The sequence below is a fragment of the Embiotoca jacksoni genome, unplaced genomic scaffold (genome assembly GCF_022577435.1).
Source record: "Embiotoca jacksoni isolate LCO1_2020_lvr unplaced genomic scaffold, fEmbJac1.0.p SCAF_2, whole genome shotgun sequence".
Taxonomy (NCBI): Eukaryota; Metazoa; Chordata; class Actinopteri; family Embiotocidae; genus Embiotoca; species Embiotoca jacksoni.
In genome coordinates this window covers 10,549,622-10,568,719 of record NW_027185340.1, presented here as the reverse complement: position 1 = coordinate 10,568,719, position 19,098 = coordinate 10,549,622, and the positions used below count along the sequence as shown (strand labels likewise).

Genomic DNA, 19,098 nt, shown 5'->3' with positions numbered 1-19,098 from the left:
GTTTGTCCCAAGATGCTCAAACCAAGACCTACCATAGGTGTCCACGCATGTGGCTGGTCCAGCTGTCATGGATGGGTTGCTCACTGAGCCAACTGCATTCTTGGCCATGACTCTGAACTCGTATGTCTCATCCTGGGTCAGGCCAGTCACGGTGAAGCGGGTGTCCGTTACATTGGTGAGGTTAGCCTTGAACCACTTGGTATTAACACCCTCTCTCTTCTCGATGATGTAACCTGTGATCGAGGATCCGCCATCGTAGTTGGGTTTCTGCCAGGCCAGGCTAATGGAGTTCTTGGTGATGTCACTAATGCGCAAGTTGACAGGCGGCTCTGCAGGAACAGACAGGGAGAACTCATTTAATAACGAATCTAGTTAAATCTAAGTATTCTAGATTTTTGCAGAAAGGTTTAGATTTTCCACTCACCACAGGCATCAATAGCCAACACTGCATCAGAGACTTTGCTGAAAGCACTGATTCCAGCAGTATTCTCTGCTGCCACCTTGAACTCATAAATAAGTCCAGCGTTTATGTTGGTGACTTTCAAGTGTGTAGCACGGATCACCATTTTGTTAACTTTCTGCCAGAGGATGCTGTTCCTGTCTTTCATCTGGAGATGGTAGCCAAACACATGGCTGCCTCCATCTGACTTTGGCTCTTTCCAGGCAACAGTGATAGTCTCCCTGGTTACACCAGTAATTTCTGGAGTTGATGGAGCATCCGGAGTAGCTGGTGGAAAAGTGGCAGAGTTTAAGGGTGTTGGCATGTTCATTGTGAAAAAATAAGTAGCAAAAACACTACACCTCAAGATAAAAGAGGGAAGCAAAACAAACACTGCTTACTGTAAGGAAGGCTGACAGTGACGGTAGGTGAGTCAATGTGTTCACTGATTCCATATCTGTTCTCAGCCCTGATTCTGAACTGGTACTCCAGGCCAGTGGTCAGCTTCATGATCTTCATGGTGCAGCGAGCCACAGCAGAGGAGACATCCATCCAGTTGGCTGTAGTTGTCTCTCTCTTCTGAATGATGTAGTTGGTGATGGGGCTGCCACCATCATATATTGGTGGGAGCCAGTTCAAGCTTACGCTGTCTTCTGTGACATCAAACAGCTCCACGGGTCCAAGTGGGGCACTGGGGCGGTCCAGAACCACAATGTTTACAAAGGACTTGGTGGTTCCACTGGAGTTGGAGGCAGTGATATCATAGCGTCCTGAGTCTCCAGCAATACTCTCACGCAGAGTGATTTTGATACTGTCAGGGGTGACTTCCGAGTTGAACCTCATTGTTGACTTGAGAAGTACATTGTCCTTGGACAGAGAGACTTTAGGCAAAGGCCTGCCTGTCAGTGGGATCTCACACTTGAGGTTGGAGCCGGCTCTAACATATACTATGTTGTGGGGGAAGTCCGTCATGTTGACCTCGGGAGATTCTGGAGCAAAAAAACAAATAGAGTCATAGCAGAAGGACTTGAAAATGAATGGTTGGTAGCTTATTGATTTCATATATTTCTTTAGTGTTCACTAATTGCAATGCTGAATCTGATTAATATAATCTGTTGTAACTTACCAAACTGATCTTTAACCGCTACAGGGACAACCATTTCTTTAACATCACTGAATCCAGCATGGTTCTCAGCTCTGACTCTGAAGAAATACTCAGCGTTCTCCCTCAGACCAGACACTGTGAAGTGGATGGACTTGGTTACACCACACTTAACCCACTTCTCCTGGCCTTTCTCCAGTGCTTCTACTAGGTAGCCAGTAACTCTGCTGCCTCCATCTTGTTCTGGTTTGGCCCAGGCCAAGGACACACTCTCCTTGGTCACATCAGTTGCACCCAGCTTTGGTGGTGGACTTGGTTTTTCTGGAGGAAGACAAAATGTGTTCCATTGAAAACAGTCAGGTGGGATCTTTTCTACAACAGATAAGAAACAATAAGAAACTATAATGATCACAAGTTAAAATTCAATACCTGTGATCTTAGTTCCCTCTTTGGTCTCGGCAGGAACACCAACACCGTAGTCATTCTCGCCTGTCACTCTGAAGTAGTACATTCCTCCCTCCTGCAGGTCTGTCACTTTGTATGTCAGTCTGTGGCATGTGTCAGTCAACCTAGTCCAGCCTTTCTTGCTGGCCTCACGGAAATCAACCATATAATTCTTGACCGGTCCACCTCCCTCATTCTCAGGAGTGTCCCAGGTTACAGTAGCAGAGGTCTTAGTCACTTCCTTGACCTCTACACGGGACGGAGGTCCAGGCGAGTCCAGGACTCTGACATTGAGTGTCAACGAGGATGTTCCTGCTATGCTGGACAATGTGATGGTGTATTTTCCAGAGTCGTTGCGAGTAGCTTTTTCCAAGGTGATGGACGTGAAGGTGTCTGTGGTGTCAATGACAGCACGGACTCTAAGGTCAATATCGGGCTTAGTCCAAGCCACACTGGGGATGGGTTTGCCTCTGAAGGGCACTGTCATGGTGAATGAGCTGCCATCCTTCACAATGAGAGTCTTCCTCATCTCATTACTGATGTCAAAGACAGGCTCTTCCTCTCTTTCTTTGGCGACCTGTTTGTCTGACTCAGGACTGGGCTCACTTACTCCAATCTTGTTAATGGACTTGACAACCAACACATATTCGGCCCCAGGTGTCAATCCCACCACTGTAAACTCTGTGTTCTTGGTGTTCTGGACTCCCACAAGCCATTCATCATCTAATGTCTTTCGGTACTCCACTCTGTAACCAGTCACAGGGGCTCCACCATCAAATAGTGGCTTATTCCATGACAGGGTGACTGTCGTCTTTGTAGAGTCAATGATCTTTGGTTTAGCTGGAGGCGAAGGCAAGAATTGTGGGTCTTCAGCCTTGGTGAGTGGACAAGAGGTACTGGGAGCACTGAGGCCAGCAGCATTCTCTGCAAACACTCTGTACTCATACTCACAGCCCCCACGAAGGTGTGAGGCTTTCACTCTGAGGTCATAAACAGGTTTCTTGTTGACACGGCACCAGCGGAGGCCAGTCTTCTCTCTCCTTTCAATTACATAACCAGAGATACTGCTTCCACCATCAGAAATGGGTCTTTCCCAGCAGATGGTCATTGCTTCACTTGTAACTGAAGTGACCTGGACATTAGTGGGAGCTGCAGGCACAGTGAATGGATCCATTGCCTTTACTGGGTCACTTTCCAGGGCCTCACCATCTCCATATTTGTTGACTCCCCTGACTCTGAAGATGTACTCATTTCCTTTGAGCAGCTTCGTCACCTTGCAAGTAGTTGCCTTCATGTCACCGTAGACAAGAGTCCAGGCAAGGCGACTTGTCTCACGTTTCTCCACAATGTAGTGCAGGATTTCAGCACCACCGTTCTCCTGAGGGGGTCCCCATGTTAGGGTGCATTTCTCTGCTGTGAGGCCGGACACTGCCAAAGGCCCTGAGGCAGGTCCTGGTCTGTCCAGAACCTTACAGTTAATAGCCACGGACCTGGTTCCTGCTACATTGTGCAGAGTCAGGACATACTGGCCAGAGTCCCTCCTGATAGCGTCTCTGATGATCAGGGTGGTTGTGAAGTTGGTGGAGGTGATTTCACACCTGGCCTTAGCCTCAATCTCCTTTCCATCCTTAGACCATGAAACAACTGGGAGTGGACGGCCTGTGATTTCAGCATCAATTCTAATGATCTCTCCAGCTTTAATGACAACCAACTGTCTTAGTTTATCTTCCAGGATAATGGTGGGAGGGTCCACATCATCCTTCACAGTGACAGGACCAGTGCTTTCTGAAGGAGCACTCAAAAGTTCTACTGAATTCTTAGCAATGACATGAAAGTCATACTGGACATCCTCTGTGAGGCCTGTGACATCAAAGTAGGTGTCTTGCAGATTGGCGAAGTTGCATTTCAGCCAGCGACCGTTGGGAAGTTCTTTACGCTCAACAATGTAGCCAGTAACTTTAGCTCCGCCGTCATACTCTGGCCTCTCCCAGAAGAGGGAAACTGAGGTTCTGGTAATGTTTGTAACTCTAAGGTTACGTGGCTGTTCACATGGATCCCTGGCTGCTACAGGTTCACTGGCCTTAGTGCACGGACCAATGCCAGCAATATTCTCAGCGTAGACTCTGAACTGATACAGCAGGCCTTCTTCAATGCCTGTCATCTTGAACTGGTTCTCAGCCAGCAGACCTCTGTTGACCTTGGTCCACAGAATGCTGCTTTGGTCTTTGCATTCAATGTGATAACCAATAACAGGGCTTCCACCATCACTGGCAGGTCTGCCCCATACTACGAGCATGCCAGTCTTGGTGGCATGGGCAACATGGAGGGTGGTTGGAGGGCCAGGAGGCTCAAATGGATACTGAGCAACAACGGGAGCAGAATCAATTGCATGACTCTTGCCATAACGGTTCTCAGCTGCAATTCGGAACTGGTACTCTGTTCCGTGATTGAGACGAGTAACCTTGATTGATGTCCTGGCCACTGTGGCTGAGACAATCTGCCATGTGGTAGTGGTAGTGTCTCTCTTCTCCACCACATAGTTGTTGATCTGGCATCCACCATCATAGGTTGGAGGATCCCAAGACAGAGAGATAAAGTCAGCACTCACCTCATCCATCTTAATGTTGCTGGGTGGGCCGGGTTTGTCCAGGATTATAACAGAGATTCCAGCTGTCTTGGTGCCAACTGAGTTAGTCAGTGTAATCTCATACTTTCCTATATCTTCCTTGGTGGCATCCTTGATGATAATTCTGGATGAGGTCTTGGAAGAAACAACATTTACTCGGGTTGTCTGCTTAAGCACATGGCCGTCCTTCTTCCAAGACACCTCAGGCTGAGGTCTGCCTTTGAAAGGAACATCAATCTTCAAGTCATCTCCTGACTTTACACTGTATGTGTTGAACAACAGGTTGATGATGGGCTCCATTGTGATGTCCTTCACCACCACAGGTGCAGTCAGAGGCTTGGCATCACTCCTGCCCTTATCATTCACAGCAATCACCCTGAAGGAGTATTCCTCTCCAGTTGTGAGTCCGTCAATAGTAGCTTCTCGTGCTTTGACTTCACTGCACACAGTCCATTTATCATCTCCCTTGGGCTGCATCTCCACAGTATAGTTTGTAATCTTGCTGCCTCCATCATGATCAGGTTTCTCCCAAGAAAGGGTAACAGTATGGCGAGTCACATCAACCAGGTTAACCTTACCAGGAGGCAAAGGTGCCTCAGATACCTTGACTGGATCTGTAATGGCAGGCAGACCTACCCCCAGCTCATTCACAGCCAACACACGGAAGTAGTATCGTCCTCCCTCCTGCAGGTCAGAAATAATGTAGGAGTTCCTCACACAGTTGTTGCAAACACTGGAGAAAGCCATTCTCTTCTGCTCTCTCTTCTCTACAATATAATGGGATATCTTAGCCCCACCATCAATGAAAGGAGGCTCCCAGGAGAGAGACACAGATTGCCTCTTCACATCCTTAACCTCCAGGTTCATAGGAGCACTGGGGGAGTCCAGAACTCTCACATTGATGAAGGCTGATTTCGAGCCACTGAGATTCTCAAGGGTCAGCACATATTTGCCTGTGTCAAATCTGTCAACATTGTCAATCACCAGCATTGTGTAAGAGCTTGTGACATCAATCTGGGCACGTTCATTCAGAGTGCCATCAGCCTTTGACCATCTGACCTCAGGCTCAGGTTTTCCTCTGATTGTCACAAACAGACGCAGGGTGGTAGTGGCACGAACATTGACCATCTTCCTCAGGTCAGCATCTAGTTCGATCTCAGGAGCCTCCAGCTTCTCTGCAGCGATCACAGACCCAGGTAGGTCTACATGCTCTCCTACTCCCTCGCAATTAACAGCACAGATGCGGAAGTTGTACTCTGCATTCTCCTTCAGTTTCTTTACAGTGTAGTGAGTGGCTTGGACACCAGTGGGTGGTGTGCAAACGGTCCATTCATCATCTGCTGTCTCCTTCATTTCAACAACATATCCACTGATCTGTGCCCCACCATCATAGATAGGTCTGGACCAGGACAAGGAGACTGAAGTACTTGAGTGATCAGTGACTTTGGGGTTATTTGGAGGTCCTGGTGAATAAATGGCATCACAGGCCTTAATGTACAGAGTTGGTGCACTAGGCTTTCCCACACCAGCAGCATTTTCAGCTGAGACCCTGAATTCAAAGGAATGGCCCTCTGCGAGACCAGTGCATCTGAATCTCAGGTCATTCAACCTCTTCTTGTTGCACTTTGTCCACCTTATGCCATCCTTATCACGTTTTTCAAGGATATATCCCTCAATCTCAGCTCCTCCATTATCCTCTGGTCTCTCCCAGCAAAGCGCCATGGAGTCCCTTGTGATAGCACTGGCCTCTGGGGTGGAGGGGGCACTGGGAGTGGTGAAGGGGTTACGGGCAATAACGGGCTCCGATTCTAAAGGCTCACCAACACCATATTTATTCACAGCAGTGACTCTGAAGATGTATTCATTGCCAGGCAGCAGTTTTGTGATTTTGTAGCTGATTGCCTGGATCTTGGGCTCAACCATAGTCCACGACAAACGACTGGTCTCTCTCTTCTCAATAAAGTAGTGAGAGATGCTAGCTCCACCATCATGTGAGGGATGGCTCCAGTGCAGATAACATTTCTCAGCTGTGACGCCTTTGACTTCCAGTGGGCCATCTGGAGGACCAGGTCTATCCAGAACTTTAACATTAACTGGGATCATCCTGACTCCTCCCACATTGACAAGTTTGAGGACAAAGTGGCCACCATCTACTCTGATGCAATCCTTGACTGTCAGGATGGTGTGCGTGAGTGTAGTCTTGATCTCCATTCTTGGTGTGGTCTTGTCAATCTCCTTTCCATCCTTCAACCAAAGGACTTCAGGCAGAGGCTTGCCAGTGTAGTCAGCATCAATGTCAAATGTCTCACCAGCACTAACAACAGTCAGATCCTTGAATTTAGAATCCATGGTGGCCTCTGGAGCCTCAATTTCATCTTTGGCAGTAATTTCTCCAGTGCTCTGAGAGGGATGGCTACAAATGCCAGCAGCATTCCTGGCAATGATTCTGAACTCATAAACACAATCCTCAGTCAGACCAGTGAGTGTGAACTGGGTATCAATGATGTTGGTGAAGCTGGCCTTCATCCAGCGGGTATCTGGGTGCTTCCTCCTCTCAATCACATAGCCAGTGATTGCACTGCCTCCATCATACTGGGGCCTGGTCCACTGGAGTGTCACATGGTTTCTGGTAATTTGAATAGCCTCAGGAGGGCCTGGTGGGTCACAAGGGTCCCTAGCTACTGTGCTCTCAGAGACCTTACTAGCTGGACTGACACCAGCAATGTTCTCAGCATAAACTCTGAATTCATACTCTATACCTTCTTCTAATTCTGTAGTCTTGAACCGTGGTTCTGGGATTAGAAGTTTGTTGAGTTTAGTCCACAAGAGGCTGTTCTTCTCCTTTCGCTCAAGGTGATAGCCGAGAATGGGACTGCCTCCATTGTTGGAAGGAGGTTTCCACTCAACAACCATGTTATCCTTGGTTGCAGCAGAAATAATTGGTATTGCTGGGGCAGCAGGCTCAGTGAATGGATACTGAGCAATAACAGCTGGAGAGACAATGGCAGAACTCTTTCCATATCTATTCTCAGCAAACACTCTGAACTGATACTCAATGCCAGTCTTCAACTTGGTGACTTTGATGGTTGTCCTGGCAATAGTAGCAGACACAATCTGCCATGTTGTGGTGGTAGTGTCTCTCTTCTCCACAATGTAATTGTTGATTTGACAGCCTCCAGTATACTCTGGTGGTTCCCAAGAGAGAGTGACATAATTAGAGCTCACCTCATCAATCTTCACAGGGCCCGTGGGTGGCCCTGGCTTATAAAGAATAATAACGGTAATCTCCTCTGTGGCAGTTCCAATGCTGCTGGTCGCTGTTAGAGTGTATTTGCCAGAATCTTCCTTATTTGCTTCTTTGATGCATAGCTTGGTAGATGATGCTGTGCTGGTTACATTTAGTCTGGTCGTCTCCTTAAGAGCTTGTCCATCCTTCTTCCATTCAACTTTGGGAACAGGGCGTCCAATAACTGGGATCTCAATTTTCAGATCCTCACCATGCTGTAAACTGTAAGTGTTGAAGGTCATCTTGAATCTGGGTTCAATAGTTACATCCTTAGCAGTGACTGGAGCAGCCAGAGCTCTAGGGTCACTCTTTCCCTTCTCATTGAAGGCTGAGACTCTAAACAGGTACTCGTGCCCTGCAGTGAGGCCTTGGACAGTGCCCTCACAAGTTTTGCTTATGGTGGCCACCACCCACTCTTCTGAGCCCACAGGCTGCATCTCAATGTAATAACCCATAATCCTGCTGCCTCCATCATGATCCGGCTTCTCCCAAGAAAGTGAAGCACTGTTTTTTGTCACTTCAGTCAAAGTGACCTTACCCACAGACAGAGGGGGCTCAGAGGTTTTAACTGAGTCTTCAGTCTCAGCTGGCTGTCCCACACCAAACTCGTTCTCAGCTAACACTCTGAAATAGTAGATAGTTCCCTCTGTGAGGCCAGTGATACGATAGCTTGTCTTTGTGCACTTGTTGTCCACATTAGAGTAAACCTTCCTGGTAGACTCACGCTTTTCAACCAGGTAATTCTTGATTCTTGCGCCACCATCAATATTAGGAGGCTCCCAGGTCAGAGTGACGCTTTGTCTCTTAATGTCCTTTACTGTTAGATTTAAAGGAGCCCCTGGAGTATCCAGAACTTTAACAGAGACAAAGGCTGATTTGGTGCCAGCACTATTTTCTAAGTTGAGGATGTATTTTCCAGCATCGTACCTGTCACAGATGTCAATGGAGAGCTGTGTGTAATATTCTCCTGTCTCAATCTGAACTTTACTGGGCAGCTCTCCATCCTCCTTGGCCCAGCTGATCTCAGGAGCAGGACGGCCCTTGAATGGAATGCATATTCTCATTGAGCCTCCTGCACGGACAACTATTCCCTTCCTGAGCTCTGAATCCAGAATCATCTCTGGAGGATCAATCTTATCCAGAGGTTTCACGACTCCCTGGATTTCTGTGGGCTCACCCACACCCACCTTATTGATGGCACAGATGCGCACCTTGTATTCTTGGTGTTCTATTAGTTTTTTGACGGTAAACTTGTTAGCGCTAACTCCAGAGGGTGGGGTGCATATGGTCCATTCCTCCTCATCAGCTTTGGTAATTTCTACAGCATACCCTTGAATCTCACAACCCCCATCATAGATAGGCCTATGCCAAGCCAGACCGATTGAGTCTTTCATGGTGTCAACCACATGGGCATTGGTGGGACAGCCCGGTTCAAAGGTGGGGTCACAGGCTTTGAGGTATGGTGTCAGTGGGCTTGGCTGGCCAACTCCAGCTGCATTCTCTGCAGATACCCTGAATTCATATTCATGGTCCTCAGTCAGTCCTGTTACTCTGAATCGCAAGTCTGTGACTCTGCGTTTGTTGCATTTGGTCCACCTCACTCCAGCCCTGTCTCTTTTCTCAACAATGTAACCAGCAATATCACTGCCTCCTGTGGTCTCAGGGCGGTTCCAACAGACAGTCATGGAGTCCCTGGTAATGTTGGTGATCTCAAGTTCCTGAGGTGAGCCAGGAGGAACAAATGGATTTCTCATGATAACTGGTGCTGATTCAAGAGGTTCACCTTCGCCATATTTGTTGACGGCCATGACTCTGAAGATGTACTCGTTGCCCTTTAATAGTTTGGTAACCTTGAACATGGTAGCTCCACAGTCACTGGAGACCACAGTCCATGCCAAGCGACTAGTTTCTCTCTTCTGAATGACATAGTGAGAGATGCTAGCTCCTCCATCCCGCCTGGGTGGAAGCCATGACAGAGAACATTTCTCCTCACTTACATTGCCGATAGTAAGAGGTCCTTCTGAGGGTCCTGGTCTGTCCAGAACTTTTACATTAAATGGGATAGTCTTAGTTCCAGCCACATTTGTCACAACCAGTGTGTACTGTCCACCATCCACTCTGATGGCATCCTTCACAACGAGCAAAGCTTTAAAATCTGTGTTTTTGATCTCAGCTCTCGCTGAGTTTTCAACTTCAACAACTCCCTTAAACCACTGAACTGTTGGGATAGGCTTTCCTTCAACACTGGCCTCCAGACTGAATGTCTCTCCAGCATTGATAACAATGGTCTGGTTGTACATAGGATCTGTTTCACATTTAGGTGTCTCGACTTCATCTTTGGCTGTTATGGATCCTGTGGTCTCAGAAGGCTTGCTGACAGCACCAGCTGCATTCCTTGCAATTACTCTGAAGTCATATTTACTGTCTTCTGTCAGGCCACTAACTGTGAATTCATGTTCAATGATGTTTGCAAAGCTAGCCTTCATCCACTTTCCTTCAGGAAGGTCACGTTTCTCCACTACATAGCCAGTAACTAAACTTCCACCATTGTACTCTGGGGCCGTCCACCTCAGCTTCAGTGAGTGTCTGGTCACAATAAGAGCCACAGGACGGCCAGGAGGATCACATGGGTCACGGGCTACATAGACCTCAGATACTTTGCTGCATTTTCCAATGCCAACAATATTCTCAGCATAGATTCTGTACTCATACTCAATGCCCTCCTCAAGAGGAGCAGATTTCAATCTGCAGTCTTGGATGAGCATTTTGTTGATCTTTGTCCAGAGGATACTGTTCTTCTCTTTCCTCTCCATATGGTAACCCAAGATGGTGCTGCCTCCATCAGATGGGGGTTTATGCCACTCAACCACCATGTAGTCTTTAGTGTATGAAGACACAAATGGTGTTCCTGGTGGGCCTGGTTCCTGGAATGGATACTGTGCCAAAACAGGCTCTGAATCAATTGCATAACTCTTTCCATATCTATTCTCAGCATAGATTCTGAACTGGTATTCAGCGCCAGTCTTCAGATTGGACACCTTTAGCGTGGTTCTGGCCACAGTGGCAGATACAACCACCCAGTTTGTTGTGGTTGTGTCTCTCTTCTCCACTACATAGTTAGAGATTGGGCAGCCACCTGTGTATGTTGGAGGTTCCCAGTTAAGAGTAATACTCTCAGCACTGATATCATCCAACTTGACAGGGCCTGTTGGTGGGCCTGGCTTGTCGAGGGTGATCACCTCAATAGTGGCATCCTTGGAACCCAGGGCATTGGCGATATTGATACTGTACATGCCGCCATCATCTCTGGTGGCTTCCTTTATTGTGAGAGTGGTGTGATGTGCTGAGTCAGTGACGTTGACTCTAGTGGTCTGCTTAAGAGCTGCTCCATCCTTGGTCCAGGTAATGGTTGGTTTTGGATGACCAGCAACTGGTACCTCTATCTTAAGGTCATAGCCCACCTGGACACTGTAGGTGCTAATCTTAGGTCTAACAGAAGGCTCAATCACGAGGTCCTTTGCTACAACTGTCTGAGCCAGTTGTCTTGGGTCACTTTTGCCCTTGTCATTTACAGCAACAACTCTGAACTGGTACTCCTCTCCCTTGAGAAGGTTTGTCACTACTGTCTCCAGTGCCTTCACACTAGCACACACAGACCAAGCATCACTGTCCTTAGGAGCAAGTTCAATGTCATAGTAACTGATCCTACTGCCACCGTCATGTGTAGGCTTCTCCCAGGTTAGAGTTACAGTGCTATGAGTAACATCAATAACACTAACCTTGCCAGGTGGTTGAGGCTTCTCAGATATCTTAATGGGTTCTATAGTTTTAGCAGGGAGACCCACACCATATTCATTCTCAGCCAGGACTCTGAAGAAGAAGATTCCACCCTCTGGAAGAGGCTCAACTTTCCATGACATCCTGTTGCAGGTAGTGATTGGGGAGTAAACTTTCCTGGTGCTCTCACGCTTTTCAACAATATAATGCTTAATCTTTGCGCCGCCATCCAAAAGTGGAGGTTCCCATGTGAGAGTGACAGAATTCTTGGTAATCTCTTTCACTATGAAGTTAGTTGGTGGACTAGGGGAGTCGTGGACCCTGACACAGATGAATACTGACTTCACTCCGCTGGCATTCTCTGCAGTTAAGGTGTACTTTCCACTGTCAAATCTGTCAACATTCTCAATGACAAGTGAAGCGTAGTTGCCTGTATTGTCAATTTGGGCAGTTTCCTTAATCTCACCCTCAGCTTTGCCCCATTTCACCTCAGGAGCTGGACGACCTCTCACAGGAACAAACAGCCTGAGAGTGCTTGCTGATCTGATGTTGATCATTTTTCTCATATCAGCATCCAGGTCAAGATCTGGGGCCTCAAGCTTCTCCTCCAGAAGAATTTTTCCAGGAACATCAGCATGCTCACCAACACCAACTTTGTTGATTGCACACACTCTAAATTGGTACTCATGCTTCTCCAGAAGTTTTTTCACTGTAAACTTAGTGTTTGTGATTCCAGTGGGAGGAGTGCACATAAACCACTCATCAGATGCCCCATTACATGCCTCAACAATGTAAGCTTGGATCTCACATCCACCATCATAGATGGGTTTTCCCCATGTCAGGGAAACAGTGGACCTAGATGTGTCTACCACCTTGGGGTTGTTTGGTGGGCCTGCTTTGAAGATAGGATCCAATGCTTTGTAGTAAATTGTTGGGGCACTTGGTGTGCCAACTCCTGCAGCATTCTCAGCAGCAACTCTGAATTCATAGCTATGGTTTTCAAGGAGTCCTGTCACTCTGAAGCGCAGCTCACTCACATTACGCTTGTTGCACCTGGTCCATCTCACACCGTCCTTGTCACGCTTCTCCACAATGTATCCCTGGATTGGGCTTCCACCATCATTAGTTGGTCTCTCCCATGTCACCACCATAGAGTCCTTGGTGATTGTTGAGACTTCCACCTCGGTTGGTGGGCTGGCAGTGACAAATGGATTTCTAGCAATCATTGGCTCAGCTTCAAGAGGCTCACCAATGCCATATTTGTTGACTGGAATTACTCTGAAGATGTACTCATTACCAGGAAGAAGTTTGGTGATCTTCAGGTTCAGTGTCTGAACCTTTGGTTCAACTACAGTCCAAACCAGTCTGCTGGTTTCCCTCCTTTCAACAATGTAATGGGAAACATCACTACCTCCATCTTGCAAGGGAGATTTCCAGGAAATGGAGCATTTTTCACTTGTGACCCCATAGATGGAGATAGGGCCCTCAGGTGGACCTGGTCTGTCCAAAACCTTGACATTAATGTTAACAGATTTCTCTCCTCCAACATTCTTGACCAGCAAAGTGTACTGACCTCCATCAACACGGATAGCTTCTTTAACAACTATACAAGCTGTAAAGTCTGTGTTCTTTAGCTCTACGCGAGCTGCTTCAGTAATCTCTTTGCCCTCCTTCAGCCAGTGCACTGTGGGCACAGGTTTACCATAAACAGCAGCCTCAAGCCTGAATGTCTCTCCAGCATTTACCAGGACAGCCTGGGAGTACTTAGCTGCCAAGTCAATCTTGGGTGGATCCACCTCATCCTTGGCTGTGATGGCTCCACTAGAGTCAGACGGCTGGCTGAAGACACCTGCTGAATTTCTGGCAATGACACGGAACTCATAAATCTGATCTTCAGTAACTTCTGTGACAACAAATTGAGTCTCAATGATGTTGGTGAAACTGGCCTTCATCCAGCGGCCAGCTCCCTTTTTCTTCTCAACCACATAACCTGTGATCTTGATGCCACCATCATACTCAGGTTTGGTCCATCTGAGTGTCACTTGGTTTCTTGTTACAATGACAGCTTCTGGTTTTCCTGGTCTATCACATGGATCTCTGGCCACTTGCATTTCACTCACTTTGCTGACTTTGCTGAGGCCAACAATGTTCTCAGCATAGACTCTGAACTCATATTCAATACCCTCCTCAAGGCCAGTAACCTTGAATCGGGGCTCTGGGATGATTTGTTTGTTCTGTTTCACCCACAGTATACTGTTTCTCTCTTTGAATTCCAGATGGTAGCCCAGGATTTTGCTTCCACCGTCATTGCTGGGTTTCTCCCATACTACCACCATGCTCTCCTTGGTGGCTGACTGTACCACAACAGAACGTGGTGAACTGGGCACTTCAAATGGATACTGAGCAACAATGGTTTCAGAGAGCAAGGCTGAGGACTTGCCATATCTATTCTCTGCAGCAATCCTAAACTGGTACTCAGATCCAGTCTTTAGACGGGCTGCCTTGATCGTGGTTCTGGCCACTGTGGCTGACACAATCTGCCAGTTGGTGGTAGATGTGTCTCTCTTCTCAACAATGTAATTGTTGATAGTGCAACCACCGTCATACTGTGGTGGATCCCAGGACAAGACCAAGCTGTCAGCAGTGACCTCATCAAGCTTAATTGGGCCAGTTGGGGGACCAGGTTTATCCAGAACCAGAACACTGATGTCTGTAGATGCCTCTCCAACTGTGTTAATCAGTTTGATAGTGTAAGTGCCAATATCATCTCTGCAAGCCTCTTTGATGACCAAGAGAAGGTGTCTGTCTGTAGCTTCTGCATTAACTCTTGTTGTCTCCTTGAGACAAACACCATCTTTGAGCCAAGTTGCTGTAGCCTTTGGACAGGCAGTGTATGGTACATCTATCTTCAGATCATCTCCCGCTAGGACACTGAATGTGCTGAAAAGCAGTTTGAAGGTTGGTGAAATGACCAGGTCTTTAGCCACCACAGGCACACTGAGAGGACGTGGGTCACTCACTCCCTTTTCATTGGTGGCTGAGATACGGAACATATATTCCTCTCCCTGGGTAAGACCAATTACTTGGGCCTCATTGGTTTTCACCACCATGACCTGGGTCCACTTCTCACTGCCTTTACCCTGCATCTCAACAATATAGCCTGTGATTCTGCTTCCACCGTCATGGTCAGGCTTTTCCCAAGTGAGTGTGACGCTTCTGCCAGTAACTTCACTGAGGGATACTTTGCCTGGTGGTAGAGGTTTCTCTGACACTTTAATTGGTTCAACTGTCTCTACTGGGAGACCAATACCATATTCGTTTTCAGCTAAAATTCTGAAGAAGTACATCTTTCCTTCTTCCAGTTCTCCAATCTTCCAGCTGGATTTATGGCAGCTGGCACAGACAGTTGAGTAGGCCTTTCTAGTTGACTCACGCTTCTCCACAAGGTAGTTGCGGACCCTGGAGCCACCATCAATGAGAGGTGCATCCCAAACAAGGGAAACTGAATCTCTAGTGACCTCCTTGACGATCAGATTCTGAGGTGCTCCAGGAGTGTCAAGTACCCTGACATTAACAAAGGCTGTCTTGCTGCCTGAGGCATTTTCTACAGTCACCATGTATTTACCACCATCAAACCTGTCAACATTCTCTACCTGAAGAGTGGTAAACGATGGGGTAATTTCAATGTTAGCTTTGTCAAGGGATTCTCCATGCTCTCTTGACCATTTCACTTCTGGTGCTGGTCTGCCCTTGATAGGGACAAAGAGTCTAAGTGTACTGCAGGATCTGATGCAGACCACTTTACGCAGCTCTGCACCAAGTTCAACCTCTGGAGGAAGCAGTCTGTCTTCAGCTTTGGGGGTTCCAGGAACAGCAGCAGGCTCTCCCACTCCTTCACAATTGGTGGCACAGATGTTGATTTTATACTCTTGGTTTTCTTTCAGGTTGGTGATGGTGAAGGAAGTGGCTGTCCATCCCTTCTTGGGAGTATGAATTGTCCACTCATCCTCCTCAGGCAGGCAGGTCTCCACAACGTAACCAGTGATTTCAGAACCGCCATCATAGACAGGCTTGTTCCAGGCAAGTGAGATGGAAGACTTGGTTGTGTCGAGAACTCTGGGGTTCCCTGGAGGTCCAGGCTGAAAGATGGTGTCTATGGCTTTGTAGAATGGACTGGAAGGACTGGGCTGGCTTAGACCAGCATTATTCTCTGCAAAAACTCTGAACTCATACTCATGTCCTGGTGTGAGACCGGAGACCTTGAATCGCAAGTCAGTTACAGTCCTCTTGTTGCACTTTACCCAGCGTAGGCCAGTCTTATCCCTTCTCTCGATTACATATGTGTTTATTCTACTGCCTCCATCATGTTCGGGACGCTCCCAGCAGACAACCATAGAGTCCTTGGCAATGGTAGTGACTTCAGGCTGCATTGGTGGGTCACTGGCAACATATGGGTTGGTACAGATGACAGCTTCAGACTCCAGGGGTTCACCCACGCCATACTTGTTGACAGCCATGACTCTGAAAATGTACTCGTTGCCCTTCAGAAGTTTGGTGACCTTGAACCTGTTGGCTTGAAGGTCTGTGGCCACATTTGTCCATGCCAGTCTACTGGTCTCGCGCCTCTGAATGATAAAGTACTCAACCTTAGCACCACCATCGTGCGTTGGATGCAACCAGTTAAGTACACATTTCTCAGCTGTGATGTTTGAAATATTGAGGGAGTCTGGTGGCCCAGGTCTGTCAAGCACCTTGACATTGAATGTGAACTTGGCGAAGCCTCCAGGATTGCTGGCAGTCAGAGTGAAAGCACCACCATCTCTCCTCAGTGAATCTTTGCTTATTAACATTGTGTGGAAGTCTGATGTCTTTATTTCTATCTTGGCTGTATCCTCCAGCTCCTTTCCTTCCTTGCTCCATACCAGAGATGGGATTGGCCTGCCAGTCACGCTGGCCTCCAGCTTGAATACCTCTCCTGCCATGACAACAACATTGCTGCTGTACGATGCATCGACATCAAGCCTGGGCTCTTCAATCTCATCCCTGCATGTGATTGCTTCTGATGGCTGGGATGGTGCACTGACCCCACCAGCTGAGTTTCTAGCAAACACACGGAATTCATAAGTGGCATCTTCAATCAGACCACTGACTGTATAGATGGTTTCAAGGATGTTGTTGAAGTTTGCTTTGAGCCAGCGTCCATTGGGCATCTCTCTCCTCTCTACTGTGTATCCAGAAATGGAAAATCCACCATCTCCCTCTGGTTTGGTCCATGAGACTGTCACCTCATGCCGGGTAATATTCAGTGCCACAGGTCTGCCTGGTGGGTCGACTGGATCCAAGGCATACAATGGCTCAGAGGGTTTGCTGGGTTTGCTGAGACCAGCCATGTTTTCAGCAATAACACGGTGTTCATATGCAATTCCATCAACAAGGGCTGTTGATTTAAAGATATTTCCAACAACAAGAGTTTTGCTGATTCTCTGCCAGAGAATGCTGTTTTTCTCTTTTCTGTCCACATGATAGCCCAGAATGGCACTGCCTCCATCAGAAGATGGCTCATTCCAACTGAGAGTCATAGCATCCTTGTTGAAAGATGTGACCATGGGAATGCCGGGCTGGCTTGGAACATCAAATGGATAGGCAGCCACAACTGATTCAGAGACGATGCTTGGTCCGATGCCATATCTGTTCTGGGCCTTGACACGGAACTGATATTGGGTTCCAGTATTGAGTTTGGCTGCCTTGAACGTGGTGCGGATCACAGTAGCTGCCAACTCCATCCATGAAGTACCAGTAGTCTCCCGCATCTCAACAATGTAGTTGTTGATGGGAACCCCACCATCATTCTCTGGTGCCTCCCAGGACATAAGAACATAATCACAAGAGACCTCATCCAGCTTGATGGGACCAGTGGGAGGACCTGGAATGTCATGGACCAGGACGGTGATGGTCTCTGTCACTGTACCCAGCATGTTCTTTCCAGTCATGGAATACTGGCCTCCATCAGTCCTCTTGATCTCACCGATGTTGAGGATAGTTGATGTTAATGTGGTTTCAACGTTTATTCTTTGTGTCTCCTTGATCATAGTGTCTCCCTTCTTCCAGGAAACTACAGGCTTGGGTTTTCCCAGCACTGGAATCTCCACCTTCATACGATCCCCCGCCTTGACAATGACAGTCTTCTGGTAGACCCCACGCAGGTCAAAGGAAGGCGCAGAAGTTTGCTCTTTGATTATAGCCGGCCTACTCTCACGAGGATCACTCCTGCCTGACGCATTGACAGCCATTATTCGGAAAGTATATTCAGCCCCCTCAGTCAGATCTGTGACAGTGTAATCCAGAGCCTTTATGGCAGCCACATGGACCCACTGGTCAGTGTCCTTCTTCTGGGCCTCAATGACGTATCCAGTGATCAAGCTGCCACCATCATGGCGGGGTTTGGTCCATGCAAGGCTGGCAGTGTCTGCAGTTACATCAGTGACATACAAGTTTTCTGGTGTAGAGGGGGCCTGAGACACTCTGATTGGCTCAGGGCTTTCAGCGGGCTCACCTACTCCCAGGTCATTCTCAGCAGAGACACGGAAATAGTAGTAAGCTCCCTCCTCTAGGTCTGCAATTTTGAAGGAACACTTCTGCCATGTGGTGCTAAGCACTGTGTATGCCTTCTTGGTGGCCTCTCTCTTTTCAATAATGTAGTTATGAATCTTAGAGCCACCATCGATTATGGGGATTTCCCACTGTAGAGTGATGCTGTTCTTGGTGATCTCTCTGGGTTTGAGGTTGACTGGTGGTCCTGGTGAGTCCAGAACTTTGACATTAACAAAGCCTGTCTTCTTTCCAGCAACGTTCTCCAGACAGAGGTTGTACTTTCCAGCATCGTATCTGGTGCAGTCAGGAATAATCAGCAGGGTGTAGGACTCTGTGGTGTCAATGTGTGCACGCATTTTCAGGTTGGTATCATCTTTGCTCCATGTTACTTCAGGAACGGGGCGGCCCCTGATGGGAACAAACATACGGATAGAAGCACGACATCTGACCACAAGAGTTCTCCTGAGTTCAGCATCCAGCTCGAAGTCTGGCAGCGTCTCCTGGTCCACCAGCTCAGTCACCTTCTCAACCTCTGCAGGCTCGCCAACTCCCTCAGAGTTTACAGCGCTGACTCTGAAGTGGTATTTGCCTCCTTTTTTAAGTTTACCAATAACATATTCAGTAGCTTTTAGTGTGTACTGTGTCTCTGTCTCCCAATCATCATGCCCTTCCTTTTTGTACTCAACAATATATCCCTCTACTTCAAGACCACCATCATAGTGGGGTCGTCCCCAGGCAAAGGTGGCTGTGGTTTTTGTGGTGTCTGCAATTCTGGGGTTGGATGGAGGACCAGGTGGATCTAAAAGGAAACACAAAAAACAAGAGTTTATAGA

The 19,098-nt window shown here is 47.7% G+C and overlaps 1 protein-coding gene across 2 annotated transcripts in view; it reads right to left on the bottom strand.

Moving 5' to 3' along the window:
- Nucleotides 1–19,098, bottom strand: part of ttn.2 (titin, tandem duplicate 2) — a 185,012-nt gene that overhangs the window by 25,912 nt on the left and 140,002 nt on the right. For both annotated transcript variants that reach the window (XM_069154449.1, XM_069154450.1), the window contains 5 exons: nucleotides 1,971–19,064; nucleotides 1,566–1,862; nucleotides 841–1,428; nucleotides 425–727; nucleotides 33–329 (listed from right to left, as the gene is read on the bottom strand). In XM_069154449.1, coding sequence (XP_069010550.1) covers nucleotides 33–329; nucleotides 425–727; nucleotides 841–1,428; nucleotides 1,566–1,862; nucleotides 1,971–19,064 — 18,579 coding nt within the window. The remainder of the gene's footprint in view (nucleotides 1–32; nucleotides 330–424; nucleotides 728–840; nucleotides 1,429–1,565; nucleotides 1,863–1,970; nucleotides 19,065–19,098) is intronic.